Source organism: Phyllobates terribilis, unplaced genomic scaffold (assembly GCF_046119375.1).
Source record: "Phyllobates terribilis strain yellow unplaced genomic scaffold, ASM4611937v1 Scaffold_5__5_contigs__length_657084704, whole genome shotgun sequence".
NCBI classification, from domain to species: Eukaryota; Metazoa; Chordata; class Amphibia; order Anura; family Dendrobatidae; genus Phyllobates; species Phyllobates terribilis.
In genome coordinates, this window is record NW_027362765.1 from 101191506 (window position 1) to 101218178 (window position 26673).

At 42.5% G+C, this 26673-nt stretch overlaps 3 protein-coding genes across 6 annotated transcripts in view; 2 read left to right on the forward strand and 1 right to left on the reverse strand.

Moving 5' to 3' along the window:
* Positions 1–10786, reverse strand: part of LOC141272199 (adenosine deaminase-like) — a 119042-nt gene extending 108256 nt beyond the window's left edge. Inside the window, exon 1 of one of the 2 annotated variants that reach the window (XM_073682624.1) lies at positions 10746–10786. The gene's annotated coding sequence lies outside the window, so the exon portion shown is untranslated. Of the gene's footprint in view, positions 1–9511; positions 9816–10745 lie in introns of those variants that run through there. The other variant, XM_073682623.1, reaches the window with a different exon arrangement.
* LOC141272200 (CCN family member 5-like) overlaps positions 1160–26673 on the forward strand; it is a 69924-nt gene continuing 44410 nt past the window's right edge. For 2 of the 3 annotated variants that reach the window (XR_012321990.1, XR_012321991.1), the window contains exons 1-5: positions 1160–1328; positions 3762–3978; positions 6726–6974; positions 9753–9922; positions 11118–12477. Coding sequence is in view for 1 of the 3 variants with exons in the window: in XM_073682627.1 (XP_073538728.1) it covers positions 1275–1328; positions 3762–3978; positions 6726–6974; positions 9753–9922; positions 11118–11339 (912 nt within the window). In the remaining 2 variants the exon portion in view is untranslated. Of the gene's footprint in view, positions 1329–3761; positions 3979–6725; positions 6975–9752; positions 9923–11117; positions 14075–26673 lie in introns of those variants that run through there. The other variant, XM_073682627.1, reaches the window with a different exon arrangement.
* Positions 20859–24186, forward strand: LOC141270903 (P2Y purinoceptor 1-like). The gene has a single exon (XM_073681001.1). It carries the CDS (start codon positions 21009–21011, stop codon positions 22059–22061), a length of 1053 nt encoding a protein of 350 aa, XP_073537102.1. The 5' UTR covers positions 20859–21008; the 3' UTR covers positions 22062–24186.

The window sequence follows — 26673 nt, forward strand, 5'->3', positions numbered from 1 at the left end:
ACAGTTCTCATAAATGTTGTCAGATATCAGGAGTAGTATTTGGAAGTGAATGAAAAGACGGTGGATTCTCGTGTTACAGCCCGGCTCGTGTTTTTCTGCATTCTTCTTGCTGAAATCCTAACACATTGTGCAAGAAAACATGAACTTTTCTGGCAGAGAGGAATGTTTTCCAGATTTTTTTTGCTTTTTTTTTCTTGTCTTAGAATCTTTGGCTTTAAAAAGTGGAAATTATTAGTCGGTGAGTGTCTCATACCATCCACCACTTTTAGTCTGCTCTAAGGTCTGGGAGAAGTTGGAAGCCTCTGTAATGAGCAGAATCCCCTCGTGTCCCCCACCGGCTGCAGCCTGAACATTGGCAACTACATGTAAATCTTACAGTCATTGGAACTACTGATCGACCCGCTCATTACTGAAAACAGCCAGACGCAGCCCCGAAACCTTCTGAATTATTCTACATTCTCCACATCTAAAACAACATTCAGGAATGTTGAACAGGAAGAAATGTAAATGGTTCTCACAGTAAAGACCAAAGTGGGGTTGTAACAACCTCTCAGACATGATATAGGGGCTGGTTGTCAGCAGTTGTAGATGCAATAATTGCTCCTTTAATATAAGGTGTATGAATCTATTGTCTGATCATAAATAATTATATCACTATTATATTATATTCAGTAGTGTTGTTATTAATCGGGCGAGGTTGTGACAACCTCTCAGATATGATATAGAGGCCGGTTGTCAGTAAAGATGGGAGAATCGATTAGCAGGACTCCGGTCCATCAGCCAGCTCAGTAATCTGTGACCCCTGGATGAGAGCCCTGAGAATTAGTGATGGATCATTCGTAACCGATCCAAGACAAAGAACCGGCTCCTTGTCTGGAACGATGGGAGCCAGCACCCCAGTGAGAGCCACTAAAGTCTCTGAATGGCTCTCACTGGGGGTAAAATGACGGTGTTCGGCTGATGAAATCTCGCCATACGTCATACACCATTGTCGTCATCATCAGCAGATTTCTCAGGATAACTAAAAAAGGGGTCGCCATGTGCGGCAGTGACTTTCTTTGTAGCTAATCTGTTTTCTTTTTGTCAGATTTTTTGATTTGAGGTGAGTTAAAAACATGAGCTGAAATGAGAGACATTTAAAAAAAAAAAAAAAGTAAATCTTGTCGAGAGTCCAAGGGACTGGTGTTTGTACTGCTGCCTGTGAGTAACATCCCAGCTCTGCAGCCCTACACACCAGTGCCGGACTGTCCACACAGCAGACACAGCCGTCTGGGATGATGCCAGGATGCCGGAGAACGTTGGTGCTTCTGGCCTGCACGTTGTCTCAGGTAAGATCACCTGGGCTGACATTCATGGAGAATACAGCATGCTAAAATCTCAGTCCAGTCATTTGCTGTGTCCTCTGCTTTTCTTTCATGTTCTGCATTTTAGGTTTGGGCTCATTTCATTAGGATTACACTGGTACGTTTGGAGTTGGTCTTCATTGGGTTCAGGTATATCTGGTTGGGGTTTGTCTGATTTGGGTAATGCTGCCTACAGGATACACATAGTAATGGCCAACACAAGTTTTACATAATAATGGCTACTATATGACAAAAATTCTGGTGTGTCAGGTTGGATTTTTTGGGCCATTCTAGGCTGAAAATAAAATATATTGTATTGTTAGTAAAATTTGGATATCCTGACCTACCTGTCTGTGGTCAGATCATGCACACATATGACTCAATATGTAATTTTTTAATGTATCCCGAATAGTACTTATCTTATGTGTATAGACAGCTTTAAGGCCCCCATACACATTAGACTAAAGTTGGCCAAACTCACTGAAAGTGACGGGATTGGCTAACAGACTAATGTGTATGGGAGCCTCCCAACTGCCCCCTGATAGATGATGTCGGGGGACAGAAAGATCTGGCATGTCTTATTTCAGAGTGCTGATATTTTTGTTTTCTAGAAATAAGCCACCGCCAGAAGAGTCAGGCAGCATCTCTTTCCTAGGGAACCCAGAAGCACTCGACAGTTTGAGCGCTCTTGTGTATGGGAGAGTTGGGGAAGATAACTGCTGGCGAATAATCAGCCGAACTATCAAATGGCCTACAGCTATCGAAGTGTGTGAGGGGCTTTGGTCTGTTTGGATTGGCGGTAGCTGGTTGGATTGGTGCGAGTTTGAGTTAGTTCTCCCACCTCTACCTTATTCCAGCTGATCTGCACATATACATTAGATGTCTGCCAAACCCGCTAATTTATGAAGGACCTGCTGACCATCTAATATGCATAGGGGTGTCCTAACCCTCTCCCTCTCAGATGTTGAGAGAAAGAAATGTTAGCAGTGTCATAGTTCAATATATCAAATCCTTTTTGTTAGGCCACGGCCCCACTATCAGTATTTGGTCAGTATTCGGTCAGTATTTTTTCTCAGGAGTGGGAGCCAAAACCAGATGAGGAACAATCAGAGAAAAGGTATAATAGAAACAAGTCACCAATTCTGCATTTATCACCCACTCCTGGTTGTGGCTCCTACTCCTGAGAAAAAATAATAACCAAATACTGATAGTGGGGCCTTGGCCTTTGGGCGATAATCCTAAACCAGAGGTGTATAGCAGTGACTTATTCCTCTCTTCCTATTGAGAATACAAAGAAACTTGACCAAGAATGAATAGAAAGATAAGGAGGAATATCTGTTGGATGACAACAACCTAAAGCGTATGGTCTGCTGAAGACCATCGAGACACAAGGTGATCATCTAGGCCAGAACTTCTCAATCATAGCAAGGCATGGGCCTCACCATTAGTCATAGTCCATAGCAATCTTGTTAAACCTGAGATTGGTGCAACCATAGACAGTAGATATGAGTAATTTGATTAGCGCTAACCTTGTCTGGCATCTAATCTGGACCAATATGGCAGCCGGTCTTCATGTCTATGACTGTTAAGAATGACCTGGCATCCTCACTGCCAGTAGACCTTATGCGAAGTTGTGATATCAAGAGCCTGATAAGTACAAGAGGCACATAGGATGTTGGGCCGTGGATTGTTGGGTATAGAAATGAAGACTAGGTTGGATATCTGACCAGGTCAGTACAAATTGAATTTCTCATCTCTAGTAGAAAGACCTGTGCACGATATAATCACTTCTGTGAAAACTGACTCCCCAGTTTCACTTCACTGATAACCGGGTGATCCTCACCAGTGTGAGATACTGATGTAGACGGTATGAGAAGATGGAGCAGGGTGTAAGAGTTAGAGTTTGTGTTATGATAGGCTACAAGCACTAAGGAAAGACATGAGATCTGTCCCTACAATAGAACTAAGCTAGATCCCTACGATGTAACGGGGAACCTGATCCTGCGATCAGACCCGCTAAAGTCCTCAGCTAGTCTGAACGAAGACCTATAGATGTGAGGGAGGGATCCCTAAAAGAACTAGGGACTGTGAGAAAGATGGACACCTCCTAGCAGAAATTGTAGCAGTAAAAAGACAAACACACAACATAGAACATAAAGGTCAAAAGACCTAGCTAAACTGACTGAGAAAGGTTACAAAGCACCTGGCTAGCTTAAGATTAGAAATTACAATGGAGTCCCGCATGGCCAGAAGGGCGGAGCAGGATTAAATAGGCAAAAAAGGTCATGTGACCAGCAAAATAGAAAAAACTTAACAGGAGAGTTCTAACAGTTTGAGGTTTATATCCATACAATCTAAGATCGATTGTGTTATGGAGGAAAATTGAATGCACTAATTTTGCTTTTTATTTTATTTCAGATTTGCTCCCAGATATGCCGACTCCCATGTACCTGCCCCTGGATACCAGCCCAATGCCCTCCCAGCTCATCCCTAATTGTAGACGGCTGTGGGTGCTGCAAGATCTGTGCACGGCGCATTGGAGAACCTTGTGACCAGATCAACCTGTGCGATCAGAGGCAGGAACTAATGTGCGATTATTCTACAAGCATCGACGGAAGAGGAGGAACCTGTAACTGTAAGATGCCACCCACACAGAACCCCACAGTCAGCATTGCTTGTTAGCTGTCGCCCAAACTCCACTTGTGTAATGCTGATTTCCCCAGGTTAACCATTTGCTGGTATGGCTCACTATCCCCGCTTTTTTCCATTACTGAAATATGAGCATTTGAATCTATATGCAAATGAGGCTGAAGGGCTATGGTAGATCTGAAGCTTCTGTCACTCAAGCTCTATTTTCCACCCAGCGCACCTCCTCCTCCTTCACTGAATGGTTCTATGGTGTTTGACTTCAGGTAAAGGAGCTGTCAGTCAAGCAGGAGGCGGCACTGGGAACAGAATAGAGCTGGAGTGACATAGGCTTCATTTCTCAATAACGGAAGATCGGACTTGCTATGTAAAGGTATTGCTGTCCCCATACAGAATATTGTTGTCAGCAGCGCATGAATGTTTTACATAGGTAGCTGACAATGATATTTTTTAGGCCGGCATAATGAATCTGATCAGCTGATCAATGAGCTTTTTGCTCATTCAGAAGCTGATTGTTGACATGTTCATTATCAGGAACGATCTTTGATTGTTGATTCATGAAAATTGTCTTCAAAGGGAACCTGTCATGTCAATAAACTCTATTAATCTTCAGATATGGGGTTAATCTGCAGGTTGATGTCGTTCTAGAGCCTTGCGGCTGCCGCACTGACAGCATGACTACCTGGAGGAAATTAACTTTATTCATCAGTGCTGAGCCGGCTGTCAGTCAGTGCCGGAGTGTGGTTACAGTCGCCTGTCACCATGTACTGAGCGGTGACTGAAGCCGCGCCTCTGTGACTGAAAGCCGGAGGCTGATGGGACGAATAAAAGTCTTTTCCTACCGGTAGGAGGGCTTTTAGTGCAGTGGCCGCACAACTTTAGAACACTATTAACCTGCATATTAACCCTACAGTTGTGCTCAAAAGTTTACATACCCCACCAGATTTTTTCCTTTCTTGGCCTTATTTCCGAGAATATGAATGAAAAACATCCAAATGACCCTGATAAAAAGTTCACATACCCCAGTTCTTAATACCGTGTATTGCCCCCTCTAACATCAATGACAGCTTGAAGTCTTTTGTGGTAGTTGTGAATGAGGTTCTTTATTTTCTCAGATGGTAAAGCAGCCCATTCTTCTTGGCAAAAAGCCTCCAGTTCCTGTAAATTCCTGGTCTGTCTAGCATGAACTGCGCGCTTGAGATCTCCCAAGAGTGGCTCAATGATATTGAGGTCAGGAGACTGAGATGGCCACTCCTGAACCTTCACTCTACTGTAGCCAATGACAGGTCGACTTGGCCTTGTGTTTTGGATCATTGTCAGGTTGGAACGTCGAGGTACGTCCCATGCGCAGCTTCTGGGCTGATGAGTGCAAATTTGCCTCCAGTAATTGCTGATAACGTGCTGCATTCATCTTTCCTTCAACTTTTACCAAGTTTCCTGTGCCTTTCTAGCTCACACATTCCCAAAACATCAGCGATCCACCTTCATGCTTTACGGAAGGAATGGTGTTCCTTTCATCATAGGCCTTGTTGACCTCTCTCCAAATGTAATGTTTATGGTTGTGGCCAAAAAGTTAAATTTTGGTCTCATCACTCCAAATTACCTTGTTCCAGGAGTTTTGAGGCTTGTCTCTGTGCTGTTTGGCTTATTGAAGGCGAGATACTTTGTGGCATTTGCGCAGTAATGGCTTTCTTCTGGGGACTCGACCATGCAGCCCATTTTTCTTCAAGTGCCTCCTTATTGTGCATCTTGAAACAGCCACACCGCTAGTTTTCAGAGAGTCCTGAATTTCAGCTGATGTTATTTGTGGGTTTTTCTTTGCATCCCGAACAATTTTCCTGGCAGTTGTGGCCGAAATTTTTGTTAGTCTACCTGACCTTCTTTTGGTTTTTACAGAGCCCCTGATTTTCCATTTGTTAATCACAGTTTGAACGCAGCTGACTGGCATTATTAATTCCTTGGATTTTTTTTGTATCCCTTTCCTGTGTTATACAGTTCAACTACCTTTTCCCATAGATCCGTTGACAATTCTTTTGCTTTTCCCATGACTCACAATCCAGAAACGTCAGTGGCTGGATGAAAGATGCAAGAGTCTGTCTGGATCCCAGAAATTTACTCAGCTTTTATGCACACACACTGATTACGAGCAAACAGGTCACAGGTGAGGATATTACCTTTAGTAGCCATTCAAACCCATTTCTGTCAAATTCTGTGCATGTTATCAGGCCAAAATCACCAGGGTATGTGAACTTTTGATCAGGGTCATTTGGATGTTTTTGGTTGTCATTAAGATTTAAAAAGAGAAAACACAGTAGTTTGACAATAAATGGCTTCACCCAACCAATAACCATGAGTGGAGAAAAAGTTTTTTGTTATCACTCATATTGTCTGAAACAAGGCCAAGAAAGGAAAAATTCTGCTGGGGTATGTAAACTTTTGAGCACAACTGTATATCTGCAGGTCAATAGTGTTTTGGGACATGACAGTTTTTCTTTAAGGCAATTATGGGATGGTTTAGACTAGAGAAACTGGAAGACGTCTGGAGTGCCCACCTCTGTTTTCAGCTACATTATCACAAATTGCACCTTTCTGTATCAGTTGTCAATTCAACGACATAATAATACTGGACAAGATCTACATTTTTTTTACAATATTTGTGTTGTGTTCTCCGAAGGATTGTGCATAACATTCACAATCTAATATCTGCTGATATTCACGACATTGACTCTCCCCCAGATAACCAGGATGGCAGCTGCAACGTTGATGGGAAAGTCTATGAAGATGGAGAAACATTTCAGCCCAGCTGTAAAGTCCAGTGCACATGTGTGGATGGTGGAGTAACCTGTATCCCTCTGTGCAGTGAGGACATCAGGCTTCCGAGCCCAACATGCCCCTTTCCTATCAAAGTGGATGTCCCAGGGAAGTGCTGCCATGAGTGGATATGTAATGGACAACATCCCAAGCTCCTTAATGGTGTGGAACAAGGTAAGTGAAAAATAGTTGTGAATACATTGACTATTTGACCTGACTGATGACTAAAATGTAACCTTAAAAGGATCGTGGACATTTTTTTTCTTGTTTAAATGAATGTGTTTTGGGCTAAAAATTATTTTTGTAATTGAATTTTGCACTGATTGCTGTTACATCTTCTTAGGTTGCACCGTCAATTGTTTTCTGCAGAATGGGGTAACTGAGAAACCATCAGCGAGCTCATTGTGACAGTCCAATGGAAGAGTTTCTAACTTTTCAATCTGTAGTTTTCTGGGCTCCTCTCAGCTGATATATGATTACCGACTACAAAGAGCTTGTAAAAGCAAAGCTGAGCAAAATTTTTAATTACGTTAAATTGCAAAGTTGATTTTTAGCACAAAAATACATGCATTTAAAGAAAAAGAAAAAGTTTCTCCCCAGAGGTGGACAACCCCTTTAAGGCTATGTTCTCAAGGGACGTATTTACTGCGGACCTCTCGCACCCTTGATCACTTGAGATCATATGACCATGTCCATCCATGTCAGTACCGCCCCGTGGTTGTATGTTTGAAGTCACAGGGAGAACGGGACTGTTGTATTATATGCTGAGTGTAAATAATGACACATAATATCCTGGATTTTTAAGGGACGGTTCACAGGAAGTCACTTCAAAGGAAACATTTAAGGTCAATTTTAGTTTTAAATTAGTATCACTAAACTCACAGTTTTGCTTTTACTAGTAAAGTGAACGTCATCGACAAATCTATGAAATAACCTGACAGGTATGACAAGACGCGACTGTAAACTGAGATCTTCAGATCATTATCACTTTCCATCTGGTGCTGAAGGGAGAGGTCACCTTAATCATGTTATAATAGGTAATTATATTCCCCTTTGTACAGGGTGGAGATTCGCAGCCATGGTGACATTATGAGTGCATAATGAGTACCATTGGGGTCCTGCGTTCAAGTCCACCCAAACATAATGCCTGTGGAATCTGGGTTTTTGTGAGTTTCCTCTGGGTACTCCGTTTCTTTCATCAATTCTGTTACAATAATTGGAATTCATATAGAACTGACCATAGTAGTTGTCTGTTAGTGGGAAATTAGATTGTTAACTCCTGGGGAGAGGGATTGATGTAAGTGATAACAGTCTCTACTTTTGATTAAATACCACTTTACCGCATCTACGGTCTTTGGAGCAGGTCATGAATCCTCCCAAATCCTCCTCTTTAGTCATATTAGCAGTATGAATGTATGTTCAGTCAAGTTACAGTGCTGTCATCTTATCTTGCTGAGTTCAGTTGTACAACAGGTAGCAAATCACCTTAAAGAACAACCGGATATCAAAATGTTTTCAAAAAAGATTTTAAATATACTTTATTATAAATTTTAAAAGGCATTTAAAATACATTGAAGTCCCACAGTCACACCAACTACGGTATTACCCGATCCTCGGTTTCGCCTATCGGCTTCTTCTGGGGCAAGCTTGCTCTTGAAGATGGTGACAGGCGAAACCTTGGGTTGGGCGATAGCTGGCATGCTGCATGGGATTTTAATGTATATGGCATTTGAAATTTGGAATTGTATAAGTATAATTAAACACCCTTTGATACTTTTCTGGCTGTGCTGGCCTATGTCTGGTTGTTCTTTAAGGTGATTCATTACTTATGGTAGAACTGGATTTACATAGAAAAAGACAAGAGGTTCCAGCTTTTGGCCTGTGTCTCTTGCACCTTATTTTTTTATAAGGACTTTTAATCTAAAAAAGATGGACAGATCTCCAATAGTTTACCAAAAGCTGGAAACTCCTGTCTTTTTCTTTGAATATTGCCGCGTCTGGTCAGAACATTGTGTCCTGTATACTGGACCTATTCTTTCAGTGGTGAGCTGGCATTTTTTCAATTTTTTCTGTTTGTTACAACTGGATTTAGCAAGATAAGAGAATAGTACTGTTACTGGTCAGAACACACACCGATACTGTAAGTATAATGAAAGAGGAGGATTCGGGAGAAGTCCTGATCTCCTCAGAGGGCAATAGATACAGTAAAGTGATATTTAATCTGATTTTTATGTATAAAGGTTTATATTGGACTGCTTTTCAGAATCACACAGGTGATATTAAAGAGTGAGGCACTGAAAATGATGTAATTATATAATGGGTACACGTAGATGTTTGTGAGTAATTTATACAACATGATTTTATAATATAAAATACCCATGAAAGTATATACGATAATCACAAGACAGATCAAGGACAAACCAAATGGTACTAATTCAACCGTATTAATAAAGGGTGCCGAGAGCTCAATAATAATAAATAGTAAAGCACCTTTACATATATTATCCACTAATTAATTGAGTAACAATGCAAGAGCTTGTTATTAAATGGTGGTGAGGATATCTAACAAAGTGACTGTGCATAGAAGGTGCAACTGTGCATAATGAATAAAGAGCTCATGGGACCCTAACAATCATTGTCCAAAGTTGGAGCGGTATATCAAAGCATACTTGGAGTAGAAGAACCAAAGGTAGTATGACAGAAGTGCTTACCGCCAAGATGATGATGCCCCACACACACGTTTCCCGACGCGCGTTTCGCCACTGCGGGCTTTGATGAGGGATCCCTGTTTGTTAATTTTACAAAATAAAGTTGTTGGATCTGCTATTATTTGCTGTTGTGCAATCTATCTATAGGTTGTTAGATTACAGAGAGTGCCTGATTGCTATGTAATATTTTTAGTCTCTGTACCTTGTTGCAGTATATGTTGGATATACATTTTCTTGTTGCCAGGGATGGTGGAGTCTAACTGCCCTGAGTGGAGCACAGAATGGGGATCTTGTTCTGCTGACTGTGGCATTGGGATCTCTTTAAGAGTGACAAACCAGAATCTATTCTGCAGACTGGAAAGCCAGAGCCGCCTGTGTATAGTGAGACCCTGTGGAGACCTCTCAGTTGGCACAGTAAGTGTTAATGACCCTGATCGTGGCCATGTGCCATATCTCCACCCAAACTATGTGATGCAAAATGTTTCACACATGGTCTCAAGATGAAAACTGCAAATAGTTAGCTCTGTCTCAGTTCTAACCCACACCCCAATGACCATAGCAATTTATTAAACATAGGCTAACCCTATATTACCCCTGGTGCCACCAAACCAGCTGTGAACCCTTGAGGCATAGACTCCAGAAGGTCAATGAAGATGTCCTGTGGATATTAGCAGCAGACCCTATAAGTCCTGTAAGTTGTCTGGTGCACCCTCCATAGATAGGAATTGTTACTCCAGCGCATCCCAAAAGTGAGCGATTGGATTTAGATCTGTGGGTTTAGAAACAAGTTATCTCCTTGAACTCTTTGTTAAGTTACTCAAACCATCCTTGAGTAGTTTTTTGCGATACGAAAGGTGCAATACACTGTTGTAAGAGGCACTGCCATTAAAGAATTCTGCTGTCATGAAGGGGAGTACTTGGCTTTGTACTTTGGTCCATTGTTTATTTAGGTGGTACTTGTCACATCCACATGATCAAGGTTTTGCTTCCATACACTTGTATGGAGTGAGGCCACGCCCACTGGACAGGCTCTGGCCGGGAGTATGTATAACTCATACCTAACCTTCGGTCCCGGCTCAGAATCCGGCAAATCCCCGCAGCACACAGTGCATGCGCTGGGGGAATTCATAAGTCTCCAGTCACACAGAGTCACTGCAGACTTATCAATCTGGACCGGACAACAACTTAACCTAATGGTGAATATATACAAAGAGAGAGAGATACATGCTGTACATACCGTACATGTAATTAACCGATGTAGGGAGTCTGGCCCACAAAGGTCCTCACACTAGCACAATGTACATACTACACAACACCCTCATTATTTATAGATGGTATGACTGACCCTTACATTCTCCTTATCCTGCGCAGTGGGCGTCCTACACTGTGCAGCTGTCAGGTCACTTCATACTGTGAAGGAACATGTCACTTCATCCCGTCACTTGCAGATTATAGCTGGATTATTCGTATATCCATTGCTCCTATGAAAAGGGACAGGTGTCTGTAAGACTGTGGAGAACTTGTCCTTTCATTACATGAATATTCTCCATGGGGGTTTCACTGTTTTCATCGTGTACTTGACGTGTACTAACACATCTTCTTCTTTCAGGCAGGAGCACCTTGTGTCCCCGTCCTGGAGGCTTCTCATCTGGTCAGGTTGGAGTTCCCTGGTTGTCTCAGTGTCCACAGCTTCCTGCTCAGGTTTTGTGGCTCCTGCGGGATGAGGAAATGTGTCCCTCATCAGACATCAACAGAGATGGTGGAGTTTCAGTGTACAGAAGGACGTAGGAGGAGATTGATGATGTTCATCCTCTCATGTGTCTGCTACTAGTAGAGGAGACGACCCCAGGAGCAACATATTGGAGGCCCAAATGTCCAAATCTTGCCTATTATGTGATTTGTCGAGACCCTGGACTTACAGAAGCACAATATGTCATGATATTAGTCAGATTTGTTTCTGCACAGATCCCACATAAATACGATGTGACCCTACGGAGCCATATTTCTCATCTGTAGGACAATGGAGGCTGCAATACTCATTTCAGCATTTTGGCCTTCATTTCCTTATACGACATCACTCTGCCAAAATGACTGCAAGAACAGACTTGATTGTAGATGATAACCCTGGACACACATGGTTTTGCATAGGAATAGTAGACATAAAACTGTCAGAGATTTATAATCAAGACTATTTATAAAGCTATTATTTTGGATGAATTATTGTCTGGAAAAGTGGGGGTAGACTACAAATCTACACACTGGGAAAGCGTTAGTGAAAAAAGTCCCATGTTGTTTCAATACCTTATGGGGATTGTCCACTTGAATAAAATTATATTTTAATGTTAATTTATACAACTTAATAATATACTTGTATTAACAAAGGAGCCTCTATCTATAGATATCAGTACCGGTCAAGAGCAGCTCTACTCACAGTTTGTGCTGGACAAGAGAGCTTATTGTTTCCAATACTGTGTGTGTGAAAGGGGCTGGTTGACTGATTAATTTCAATAGGTAAACCAGACCCCTTCTCTGTCTATTTATTATTATGTTTTCTTATATAGCACCATAATTTATTGCAGTGCCTTACACATATTATTTATCCCTGTCCCCATTGGTCACAATACAAATTTCCTATCAATATATCTGGGAGGAAACCCACACAAACATAAGGAGAACATACAAACTCCTTGCAGATGTTGCCCTTGTTAGGATGTGAACCCAGGACTCCAGAGCCTCAAAGCAACAGTCCTAACCACTGAGCCACCGTGCTGCTCCTGTGAATTTGTCAAAACAGAAAAGGGGGGCTGGCTTATTGAATTGAGCCAGTCAACCAGCCCCCTTCACAAAAACACTGGTCCCATGACAGCACAGAAAAATCTTCCTCATGGCAAACAGAAGCCGGAGGTAGAACTTCCAGGACCAGTACTGATATGTGCAGATAGGGCAATTTTTTTAATACAAGTAAACTGGTAAGTTGTATATATTTATATTTTACTCACATCTAACGATATATTTGTTAACAAGTGGACAACTCTTTAATACATGGGAGTGACTGATGAAATGTTATTCTCTAAAGCAGTTTTCCCCAACTCCTGTCCTCAAGAGCCACCAACAGGTCATGTTTTCAGGATTTCCTTAGTATTGCACAGGAATTATCACCTGGTCAATACTAAGGAAATCCTAAAACCATGATCTGTTGGTGGCTCTTGAGAACTCGAGTTGGCAAACACTGCTCTAAAGGAATGAAGGCAAAGCTGAAAAATTTGTGGAGAGGGATCTCAAGGTGAACTGAGCTTAAAATATAGAAGCTTTAAAAATGAGCTAGATCTAAGGCGATATGAAATTTGAAAAATGACAGTGCTTTATCTCCCAAAACAGCACTACTCATGTCAATATCTGCTTATTGCAATACCATGCACCACAATGGACAGGAGGGGCACTGTCACTGAAATGTAAAGCAAACCCATTAAACCCTTAGTCTACTTTTAAAGGAATACTCCATTTTGGAGGAGTTTTATTTTTATTTGGAAGAAAATGATGACTTGCATATGACAGAAAAATGACTGTCCTTTTTATAAAAAAATAACACTAAACAAAACAAGTAATATTGTTTAATGTGAAGAAAATTACATGATCATCTGTCCTCTTCTCTACGTCTATGCTATTGTTCATTTTTCCTCATTATCTGCCTGCTCCAACCAAAACGCTACCCAATAATGAATATTCAAAGCAACACAAGAGTATTTTAGTGGAGTGTGTTCTGATATTGGGGAATGCAATGCTTTTCATTTCGGATGTAACATTAGACCTCCATCTGTTCATGTCGGTGAGGTTCAGACTTTATTATGGTGAGTCCTATGAACTATGGAACCATAATAATATCTGGAAGGACATGAAGGTCACATCTACTATATAAATCGGCTTATCCCGTCTGTCTGTCCGTCCAGAAAATCCCGCGTCGCTGATTGGTCCGGCCTCGGCCAATCAGCGACGCGGGATTTCAGAACAAAATGGTGGCCGTTAGCGGCTCATCTGCCGCACGGAGGTCAGCGGCGATGCAGCCGGGAGATGACCGGCGGCCTAGGTGGCGCCACTCTCCGGTCCTCCCTTCACACTTGCCGCGTGGTCAGCGATGTTGTCACAAGCAGTATTGACAACATGACGTAATTACAAAATTCATTAGGGACCCCGGGGGGATACATTGGGGGTTAATTTAAAGTAGTGCACAACCCATTTAAACACTGCTTCGCTGATTAGTCGCGCCCGGTCGGCCGCATACATATTCTAGAATACCCGATGCGTTAGAATCGGGCCACCATCTAGTAGATTTATAGTAGTCTAGTAGATGTCCATAGTCTGCAGGCACGTGGCCATATGTCCCAGTAGGTGCCACGGTTTACCTCAAAATCTTTTTTTCCACCCCTGATTTCCTCCACTAGATGAATTGTGGCACCTGAAATGGGAGACATTTGTGTTCAAGGAGCTGGAGAAACTCCATGAATGGGAATAATATGGAGGTGGAGCATAAATATATCTTTGTATTGAGGACACACAGAGTAATAAACAAGGTTATTTATTACTGTCAGGAACGAGGTCATTTATTACTGTCATCAATGATTTACTCCAAGTAAGGTCTTATCAGAGGTTTAATAAATGATCCATAAAACATCTCAGAAATGATCAGGAGTTCTAACCAGAAAATCGCAGCAGATCTTGTCCTAAAAATCCTATGTCTCTGAATTATGGTGGAGGACGATCCTAGTGCAGTGATCATCCTAGGATCAGGACCCAATGATGCTAAAAAGCCTGAGGCTGCACTACTGAGAACTGACATCTCTGCATGGTCATTGAGATCTTAAGTGGATCCAGATCACTATGGATAGTGCCAGTTTTATGTGAATTGGTCGGGATACCAACATAATTTATGATTTGGATCCAAACATGGTCTCCATGACTACCCTACTCCTTAGGGTGATGTGCTGCTCTCAGAATCTCTCAGTGGTACAGACTTAGGCTGTAGGCCTGTGACTACAAAACTTGGTAGAGGAGGAAGACAAAGAAGCAACTAACTAGTTCATGATTGCAAGGGATAATGTGACTACAGTGTACAATCAGATTAACACCAAAAGACCTAATATTAATGATAGGACTTAAAGGGTTATTTCCATTTTAGACATTTTTTACATATCCATAGGATAAAAGGGCTCCACTGCTTGGACTTGTGCCCAGCTCTAGAACACAATGCCTATCTTGGGCTGCTGGGACTGGAGAGATGGCCATACATGTTTTTCCATTTTCTTCTGAGAAAAAAAAATCCAGGTTTGGAAATAATAAGTTTATAGATTATGACCCAACAGATCAGTAAGGCTATGTTCACATGGAGTTTTTTGAGGCGTTCAAAAATGATGAGTTTATCAAGTGAAATCTACTTCAGTAAACACTCCTTCTTGGGGGAGATATTGAAGTTTACTGAAGCGGTTTTGAAGAGGTTGGCAATTTTTTTCCTAACTTTTTTGTTATTATTTTTTGTTTTGCAACCATTTGATTTAACAGTGTCTAGTTTAGAGCCGATTTTTTTCAGGACCCTCTTCAAAGAAGTGAAATCTAGTTTTTTTTGTTGTTTTTTTTTTAGACCAGTCGTTTTTCAAAATCTCTTAAAGAAAGAAAATGCTTAAAAAAACTTTCCCATAGGAATGAATAGGAAGAGCTTTCCAAGCATTTTTGCAGAGGTTTTTGAGGAGGAATTTGGATCAGATTCAGTAAAAAAAAAAAAACTCCTCAAAAAACACCATCTGAGCGAGGCCTAACAAGCAGCAAAAATGTATGGAAGATCATTTATGGCATGTAAGTCACCAGGGGCTATAGGCTTGGGTTCATATTGCTGAGGAGACTACTTGTCTTAATTCATTCTATGTATTTATTGATTTTGAAGCTGCCATCTTGTAGTTGATATAAAATCACCTTCTACATACTTTTCTCAATTCACGATGAGATATGAAAGGACTTGAAAATGTGCAAAGTCGTACTGACCCATGAGAATACTAGATCCTTAGATAACGCCAGGCTCCGACACAATAATGGGTCCAAAAACAACAGGGTTCCTAAAGGTCCATCAGAAGACAGTCCCATTTTCAGGTGATATTTAAGCCAATCACTCTTCACTAAGGTATTCTTCTATAATTGGCCAACAAACAATCATTAGTCGAATGAACAATCATTCATCAATGGCCCTACTCGAAGCGCAGACTACATTAGTGAATATTGGATTTTTTTCGGTTGATGATTTATCCACTGCTGATTACCGGACAAAAAGAACTCAACAAGCTCAACTGGTGTTCTGAATCATTATGATTGTTCAATGATCCATCAGTCAACACAAACAGTCATTCGTTTTACAGAATCAGCTGAGAATCTTCGTTATGGTCGTATCTCATGTGTATGGACTCCCTGCGTGATGCGTAATATTAAGTGACCGGCGACATGATTCCCAGTCAGTGGTCATTTAACAGACCACTGGCCCACCAGCCAGGCCCATCCGCTTTAGATGTGTACTGAACGATCAGTAATAAATCATTCTCTGCACATAGGCTGCCTTTGATCTCTGCAGCACAAGGTCTGTTTGCACAGTACAATGTGCTGTCGAGAATGATGATCTTTTGTGCAAACCAAAAGATCATTTCACACGGCGAAGATAAACAAGCGTTTTGCTCGTTCATTGGGTGATTGGCAACTTGTTTAGACTGCATGATGATCATGAAATGAGCGTTCCTAGGAGTGCTTGCTCACGATTGCAGTGTGAATGGACCTTTAGACCTTAGTGATTACAACAAAGATTACAATCTATAAATAGACAAACACATATTGTATATAATTGTAACGTGACACGGTGCAGTAGCCGTGGGCGAGGTACTCGTCTTTTATGCCCCGGCACGCTACATGAAGATGGGGGTCCTGGCTGGGTGTGTGGGCTTCGTCTTTGGGGCGCTACAACTTTGCAGGCCACATAATGCCGGTGACTTAAGCTGGCCAGGACCGAATGTTAAACAGTTCAATGAGGGAGACCACCACTCAAAAATAAACAGTCTTTACTAAACAGCAACTTAGTGGTAACTATTTACAATACAATAGCAGTGGGTGCAATACTTCACAAATGTGTCCTTTAACACACAGAACATCTTCACATACATTCTTCCAGTCCTTCTCAGTATGACTCGGTTCTGCCTCACTCAGTCCTATATCTTCACCACAGCCCAGCTCAGTACTACAGTTCAGTAAGTAAAAGTCCTATTCTCAACCGGCGGTTCCACATCCTCTTCCCTCTTAAGGGAACGAGCTTGCCAATATGGCCAGTACTTAGCTTCTCTGCTTCTAACACACTGGAACTCCCTCCCGGCTTTCTATCTTCGTCTCACGTTCTCTGTTCAGCCCTGGTCCGTTATAAAATTGGGACCACACTGCTAGGCATCTTGTCCCATGACCCATCTCCGGTTGATCCCTCTGTTCTTCAGTCACTTCTCTTTCTCTCTACTAAGGATCACGCTATCCACTGCCTTGGTCTCCAACGTCAGGGACACCCACGTCATGTGTCTCTGGTCACTAGTCAGACTGTAGGTCTGCTTTTACTGCACACTGGGCCCTATCTAAAGTCCTGACAGAAAACTCTCTGTCCCTTCACCTTACCCCCTGCCACTATGGGTTAGTCCCAAACATTATCTCTGTCTCTTCCTGCTAACTACCTGTTGCTGGGCAGAGCACAACCTTATCACTAACAAGACATGTCACAATACAGATTATACACCTTAACAATACTATTTTCTTCAAGGGGAGACGTGGGCAGTATGTCCATCTCCATACATAGGTAGAAAGGGTCAAGAATCATTTCCTTTTCAAGGTCCAAACAATCCTCATTACACATTGTCAATTACCTTTTTTGTTTGTTTCTTTATTTTCTAATTTTTATCCCCTTTGAATTTAGGGATATGGGGATTTAATATGCAGGATGCAGTTAGAAATTATCTGCCGAAAGCCTGAGGCTGCACTACTGACAGCTTCTAATGACAACAGGTCTTGTCCTCTCCAGTCAGGTGCAGGGATGTCATGAGTAATCTCTACTAACCTTTCTTCCAAAATAAGGGCTAATTCAGACTTCATTTTTTCGTGTACAGGTTCTATCAGCTTTTTTCATGGATGGAACCAGTGCCGGACCCAGTTTTTTGTGGGCCCTGAGCGAAAGAGTCTCCGTGGGTCCCATTAACACATACACGATTCCTGATGCACAGATACGGCAGAGAAATATAGATATAGTACAGTGCCAAAGATTTGACTTACTTCTTACATTACTTGAGTGATATCTATTGTAAATAGCTCAGAAACCGGAGAATCCTCGCAGCGCACAGTGCAGACCGGACAATATAGTTCGCCATACAGTATTATGGGCACCACTTAATCCTCCATACAGAATTATGGGCCCCATGTATTGCTCCATGCAGAATAATGGACTCCATATAATGCTCCATACAGAATAATGGACCCCATATAATGCTCCATACAGGATACTGGCCCCCATAAAATGCTCCATGCAGAATACTGGCCCCCATATAATGCTCCATACAGAATACTGGCCCCCATATAACGCTCCATACAGAATACTGGCCCCCTTGTAATGCTCCATACAGAATACTGGCCCCCATATAATGCTTCATACAGAATACTGGCCCCCATATAATGCTCCATACAGGATACTGGCCCCCATATAATGCATCATACAGAAAACTGGCCCCCATATAATGCTCCATCAGAATACTGGCCCCCATATAATGCTCCATGCAGGCTGTGCCCCCATATAATGCCCCAAGCAGGCTGGGGCCGCATATAATGCCCCATGCTAGCTGGGCCTCCATATAATGCTGCATGCAGGCTGGGCCCCCATATAATGTCCCATGCAGGCTGTGCCCCCATATAATGCCCAATGCTGGCTGGGCCACCATATAATGCCGCATGGAGGCTGGGCCCCCATATAATGCTCTATGCAGGCTGGGCCCCCATATTATGCCCCACGCCGGCTGGGCACCCATATAATGCCCATGCTGGCTGGGTCCCCATATAATGCCCCATGCAGGCTGGGCCCCCATATAATGCCCCATGCAGGCTGGGCCCCCATATAATGCGCAATGCTGGCTGGGCCACCATATAATGCCGCATGCAGGCTGGGCCCCCATATAATCATCCAAAAAAGAGAGAGAGAGATGTAATAGAAATTATGCTGATGTATAAAAGACATCACTCTCAATTAAATAATGGCCAAAGATATAGCTATTATTGCAAAATACTGTATCTTTATTATTCAAAGTACAACATGTGATATATAACAGTAAAAAACATACAGGAGTGACTGGGATGAGAGACCGGATAGGGGGTACGTTCGAAAATACCCCAAAGAGGGAGAAGAAAACCTTAACCCAACTGCAGATATATCCCCATATTATGTACCCAGATGTTGACGAAGCCACTCTGGTGAAACGCGCGTCGAGGCGCGCTATTCATTCCCCTCTGCAGACTCTCCATACCTGGTCATCACTATGTCACAAGGTAATGTGTGGCTATTTTGATTACTATAAGCAGACCACTAAAGTTACGTTGATCTGCTTGCTGAGCTGCATGTCTAACTTTAGATCCACAGCCTGGGTGTCCTCCTAACAAGTCGGACACAGACCACATTGCCTGACTATACACAACATCTGGGTACATAATATGGGGATATATCTGCAGTTGGGTTAAGGTTTTCTTCTCCCTCTTTGGGGTATTTTCGAACGTACCCCCTGTCCGGTCTCTCATCCCAGTCACTCCTGTATGTTTTTTACTGTTATATATCACATGTTGTACTTTGTATAATAAAGATACAGTATTTTGCAATAATAGCTATATCTTTGGCCATTATTTAATTGAGAGTGATGTCTTTTATACATCAGCATAATTTCTATTACATCTCTCTCTCTCTTTTTTGGATGTTTAGACTTTGATTGCGAGCTCTTTTTATAGGTTTATATGGGCCCCCATATAATGCCGCATGCAGGCTGGGCCCCCATATAATGCCCCATGCTTCCTGGGCCCCCATATAATGCCGCATGCAGGCTGGGCCCCCATATAATGCCCCATGCAGGCTGGGCCCCCATATAATGCCCATGCTGGCTGGGCCCCCATGTAATGCCGCATGCAGGCTGGGTCCCCATATAATACCCCATGCCTTCATACATAAAAAAAAATTAAAAAAATCAAATACTCACCTCACCTGCTGCTTCTGCTCTCATCGCTGCCGCTGGTCCGGACTCCTCAGCCGCGTCACCATCTTCCCGCTCTGGGCTGTGACGTCTCAGAAGAGAGCGCGGTGGAAAGACGTGATTGCGCCCTCTGATCTGAGACGTCACAGTGCAGCAACCATGAAAGATACAGGACCTGCTGCGGAGGCACGGGGAGAGGTAAGCATTGTGCCGGGGCCCTGAGCAAGCGGGGGGGGCGGGCGCTGGCACCGCTCTCCTCCGCTCACAGGTCCCATAGTGCGCCATGGTGCCCGATGGCGACTGGATCCCCCCCACCTGTTCAGGGCCACAGCACTTGCCCGGGTGCTGACGCCGGGCCTGGATGGAACCATACCTATTACAATCTATGGGGCTTTTTCACGTATCCACTTTTGCGAACTGAGCAGTCAGCACAAAATCACGGCTCAATCTCACCTCGGATCAGTTCCGCAAATGCAAGTCTTTGGGTCTGTGAAAAACTCAGACAGCATTCGGATGCTGTTGTGTGCTGTCCATTTTTCATGGACTGTTTGATAGGAGAAGCTTGAGAAACCTCCATCACATTTTTTTGTTTTTCATACAAAAAAAATGATGAAAATCTGATGGTAAAATCTGACATATTGACCAAACTGATAAAAATTAGATTCAAAACACTAATGAAAATCGGACCATTTTTTGAGATGAGAAAAATTACTGTATAACTGAGCCCTAAGGCCACATTCTCATGTTGAGTATTTGGTGGGTTTTTTACCTCAGTATTCGTAAGCCAAAACCAGGAGTGGGTAAAAAATACAGAAGTGGTGACATGTTTCTATTATACTTTTCCTCTGATTGTTCCTCACCTGGTTTTGGCTTACACATACTGAGGTAAAATACTCACCAAATGCTCAACGTGTGCACGTGGCTAAGAAGAGTCGCTGAGGAAGTAATGCTTGACCCAACGTAGACCTGAGGTCATGTTAGGACACGACTATGACAGGTGTGATGTAGGTAGCTCATGTTATATAGCTGTGAGCAGTGGGCAGCACCGAGACAGCCAGAGAGAGTCACTGTGTTTAGTGGAGGGAGGGGCAGTTCTCTGCTGTGAGATGTCAGATCGCTGCACTCCAGCAGAAGCACTGTGCTCTTCATGCATGCTGACAGCTGAAGGTCTCCATCTGCAGGCCCATGCCTGCTTCATCTAGAGCTCCCCTCCACACTCCATCATGGAAGAGGATTTCTTTGAGTCGCCCATAACAGCCGGAATCCTTAATGTCAGCTCAGAATGCAACGTCAACAAGACTTTCACCTTTCGCTACTTATCTTCCGTTTACCTTATCGTCTTCATTGTAGGATCATTAGGCAATGGTTTGGGATTGTGGAATCTGTGCATGAACTGGAAGAAATGGACGTCACTGAACGTATTTGTGTTGAACCTTGGCATTGCTGACCTTCTCTATGTTGGAACGTTGCCATTTTTTGTGTCCTATTACCTTAGCGAAGGTGTTTGGATGTTTGGTTATGGATTCTGCCGCCTCGCACGCATCATTTTCCATATGAACATGTATGCAAGTATCACCTTCCTCACCTGCATCAGCGTCCAACGCTACCTGGGAATAGTACATCCAATGAAAATGATGGGTCGTTTCCAGAACTTACGTCCTTCATTGTGCATCAGCATTATCATGTGGATATTGGTCGTTCTTCAGATCTTGCCAAACCTCCACTATACCAATGCCATAAAAAACGACACATACTGCCACGACTCGACAATCAATGAGCACCTGGAATCCTATGCGCCCTACACGCTGAGCATCACAATCACAGGTTTCTTAATTCCATTTATCATAATTTTAACTTGTTACACCCGGATCCTCACAGTTCTTACAAAAAACAAAAATGTGGACCCAGACCTGAAGAGCAGAAGCATCAAACAAGTTTTTATCATCCTGACCCTGTTTGCTATCTGCTTCTTTCCATACTATACATTTCGAAACCTCAATTTGATTTCCAGAGTTTGGCAGCTCCAGGGAACCTGCACCGAAAGTCTAAAGAACGTTTATATATCCTATCAGGTGACCAGAGGACTGGCAGCCATGAACAGCGCCATTAACCCTTTACTTTATTTAGTGACCAATGAAAACTTTGTTTCAAAATTTAGAAAGATCCAGAGGAGAGCCTGGTATGCCCTTGTCTATGTGGCCAGAAACCATTCTCTCCCAGATATCCAGGCTATGTCTGTGAGTGGAAAGGAAGAAGAGATGTCTGAAGTAATGTGATGGACAAGTGTCAGTACCAAGCTTGACTTGGGTCTCATTAGGCATTCATAATGCTGCAGAATTTCAGCATAAAGCTGACCTAAGGGCTATCTATATAGTCATTAACACCCAAAGACTCAGGATTCTGCCCCTTTTCCTTTGCTTCCTATTGTCATTGAACATCAAACCTACCCTATGAACACAATGGAGAAGATCATGGTTTTGGGTCATGATCCCATAGGAGATAATGTCAATACAGAAATACAACCTCCAAGAAATCGGGGTCAAGGTTGTTAAAACTTTATGGTCAGTGAACTCTAAACCATGGGATATTCAGAAATGTCATTATGTGAATACTAGGATTGTGTACATAGTATAGGTTGGCAGTAGGTTTGTTAATATTATAGTTCGTCCTGGTGTCAATGGATTTTTTCTCCTTACATCATCATGGGTCCTGCTTAGTAGAAATTAATTTCTTTTGTATTCCTGACACCATAGAATAAAGGCCATTTTTGTAATTATTTATTAGCGTAAAATACAGGACCATGAGGCTAAAGCTTCGTACTGCCACAAATATATCAAAGCTAAGATAGATATTTCATCACATTTAATATCGTCTATGGATTATTGTAGAACGTCAGGCCACAAAAAAAGCTATATACCTCTAAAACTTGGGGTTATCTTCAAGCACACTTTTTTCCATTGATTTTTTATGCTTACATCCATTTTTATAGAATTTTTTGCTGTGTTTCTGAAGATAACATGGTTTTAGTATCTGTATTTTAGTTGTATTTTTTATATCATTGTGTTTCTAACATTACAAATCATGTCATTCATATTAGGGCTTGTGCAGATGACCGTATAAATCGGACGAGTGCACTCGTCCCCATGTTATTATATGAGGCTGTGCACATGTCCGATTTTTTCCTCGAACCAAGTGGTCCAAGTAAAAAATATAACAGCAGGTATGATTTGCCTCAGAGAATCAGATGCCACTCTACCATTCAGGTCTACGTGTCCATGAAAAAAATTGGACCGCACTCAGATGATATCCATTCTTACGGAGTGACAATGGAGAAGGTGGAGAAGCTTTTTTTCCCCTCTCCTCCGAGAAAATGGCATCCTACTCTGATTGAACTCTGATGAGTCTGGATAGCATAATCGGACCAATTTTCTCAGATGGAAAGAAAATGAGAAAATGGTAGTGTGACCCTACCCTTAGAATCACAATGTTTAATATCAAAAATGCCCAAAAAACTCAAAAAATATGAACACATCCATTTTTAACAGAGCAGCAAAAAACATTGGAGGTCAGTTGGCCAAATTGTCGGAAAAAGATGCCACACCTATAGCTAGCTGTGATTTTGAGAAAAATCTACACTCTATTAATTCTTTTTTACTGACTCCTAGCAAAAAAAAAACACTAAAATGCTGCATTTTTACTAAAACATTGCTGTTACCCGCCAGAAGCATCCCCCCTCTCTATCTGTGGTCATATCTGCTATTGTAGTTTAGGTAAATCCAAGATATAGGAAAGACAACAGTCACAAAATTATTGTAGCCCCCTCAATGAGAATTGGAAACTGGTGTCCTCAGGGGTACGGAAGCCAAATGCACCCCTGAAGACACCAATGTTTCGCTTGGGGAAGCTGGTATTTTCTGCTGAGTTTAGCAGTCTCATAGTCATTATATGTATTCTGATAGACTGCCACTGCCAGAGAAGGTGTTTGACATGCCATTTGATGTACAAAGAATGCCCTAGGTAGGGAGAACACAGGTTGCCCGGCCAAAGATCCCTATATGCCCCTGCACCATCGCATTATATTGCAGGTGGATGGTGTCATATTGCAACCTGCAAGGTTCTGTAGCAAGAAAGTCATGAAAAGATGGAACCATTTGGATTTTTAGCAACTTGCTTGTTGCAGTTCTTAGAAACTCACAGGTCATAAGTTGACCACTTTCACCTGTATCACGCTGCGATGAAGCAGCAGCATAGAGCTTTGGCCACATGGCTTGTGTAGACACAGCCTTTATTAAATAGTAGACTCATATTTAGTTCCATTTACTGTATATATTGTACATTTTATACAAAGACACATTGTTATTAAAGTGAAGTGAATCAGTGACTACAAAGACTTTAACTTTCTCTGTATTATTCCACTGCACAGATTTTGCTTTAATTAATAAAGATTATATTTATATATGAAATATGTTGCTTATTTCAAAGTAGGAATGTATTAGCAATAAGTAAGCTGTGAATATATTGACTTGTACTAATGTGTACCTGATTTACATTAATCTTGTCCTATAAAATATTCAAGTCATATATAATCTCCATGTTTTACGTAATTGTCATGTCCTATATAATCCAGTCTAACACCTACCTCATCCTTATGACATTATGTCCACACCAATACCAGATCCACAAAAATATCACACTGTTACCAATGCCACTTATTCACACTACAGATTCTCCTACAGTTTTCCCCCATCCCGGGAGTGACATGAGAATAATGAGACTTATCCTAGAGAAGCATTGGGAAGTCTACATTCCAACACTCTCGCTGCATTTAGAAGGAAATCCAGTCCTTACAGGATATTAACAAAGATTAGAAATGTTTCTTCTCAGTAATTGTTTCCTGGAGTAAAAGCAAAAACGCTTATATTCAACAAAGATGTTCATCCGATGCTCAGCACTGGGAAGTATACACCTCTGCGCTAGGGCTCGGAGCAGGAATGTCACTATAGTGGGTGCAGGGGTTAGGTTAAGTGCCCACGTAGCGTTTTTGTAGCGTTTTTACGGCCGCGAAAACGCTTGTAAAACAGTCTGCCATGCAAAGCAATGTGAATTCGGATGTGCTGTGCACATGATGCGCTAATTAGCGCGCCAAATTCGCATTGTGTTGCAAAACGCAGCATGACCATTTCTACCGCGATTACGCTGCAAATTCTCGGCCATTGAGGAACATTGAAACGCAGCAAACCCGCAGGTATATGTGGATTTGCTGCGTTTCAATTAAATTCAATGGCCGCGAATTTGCAGCGCAATCGCGGTGCGTGTGGTACCTAGGATGAAGAGGAGACTACAACTCCTCTTCATCCCGGCTACAACACAGTGAAAAAAATAAATAAAAAAGTTAAAAATAAACAAAACCTGTATATTCACCTCTCCGGCGGCTCCCGGTCTGCTCTCCGGTCTCCTCCAGTCTGCTCCCGGCGGCGTCCTCTCTCTTCGTCGTCCCACAGTGTACTGTCAGGACCTGCGGTGATGTCATTTAGTCACCTGATGGTCACGCGACCGCTGACGTCGGCGGTCAGGTGATGGTCACGTGACCATCAGGTGACTAAATGATGTCACCGCAGGTCCTGACAGTACACTGTGGGACGACGAAGAGAGAGGACGCCGCCGGGAGCAGACTGGGGGCCGCCGGAGAGGTGAGTATACAGTTTTTTTTTTTATTTTTAACGTTTTAATTCTCTTTTCTTTTTACTATAGATGCTGCATTTAAAGCATCAGTTGTTCACACTATATAAATTCATGCCGGTTGCATGGATTTATATTGTGTGACCAATTTGTCAAGCACTTTCCAAGTGATGCTCAAAATCGCTTGGAAAACTGCTTGAAAAAACGCATGTAAAAACGCTGAAAAAACGCTTCTCTCTGGCAGAAAAACGCATGTAAATCTGCATGCGTTTTTTCTGCCAGAGAGAGGCAAAAACGCTCTGCATCAAATCTGCTACGTGGGCACATAGCCTTAGACACTGGGGCCAACGAGCTTCAAGTTACACCACCAGCTCGGAGAGTTGCAATAGAAATTTATTTAGCCATCATTACATATGCATCTACCTGAGCCTGGATGTAATTATTTCTTGTGGTTGTTGTAGCGGTTTGCTACAACAACAATAACCAGCCATACTGGTCTTCAGTCATTTCCATGGGAAGCCCGGAGAAGACTCAGACAATAGCAAAATGTAAAAGAATGTGCAAATTTGTGGTTGTCACCGAGCATATTGTTGCACCAAACCAGTCACATTCTAGTGGGTCACATGTGACCCAGGAATCGGCTAGCCTACTTTCCAACAATGAGAACGCTAAATTTGGAACACTTAAAGGGGTTGTCCACTATTAGGACAACCCCTTCTCATCTCCCATGTTTGGCCCTGATAAAAGAAAAACACCTATACTCACCTCGCATGCCATTCCAGTGGTGTTGGCACTCGCTTTCCTGAGGCTCCCTTGCGGTAGTTGTGACAAGTGAGCCTGGTGCCCAATCAGCGCTGGCGTCATTGGGCCCTCCTTTGTACATATAAGTAATCAAGAGGAAGTCCGGGCTGCGCCTGGCTGCTCACTTCTTATACTTCTTAAGATGGGGACAGTGATGCCAACGCTGATTGGGCGCCGAGCTCACGTCACAAAAGCTGCACGTGAGCCCCAGGAAAGCGAGTGCCGACACAACTGGAATGGCATCGGCATGGGGGGGTTAGTATAAGCGATTTTATTTTATCGGAGCCAAACATGCGGAATAAGTAGGAGTTGTCCTAGTAGTGGACAACTCCTTTAAGTCCCACAAAGGAATGTCTCCAAAGTGACACTTTTTGGTGTGGTTATGCTAAAGGACACACCTTTGTGGTC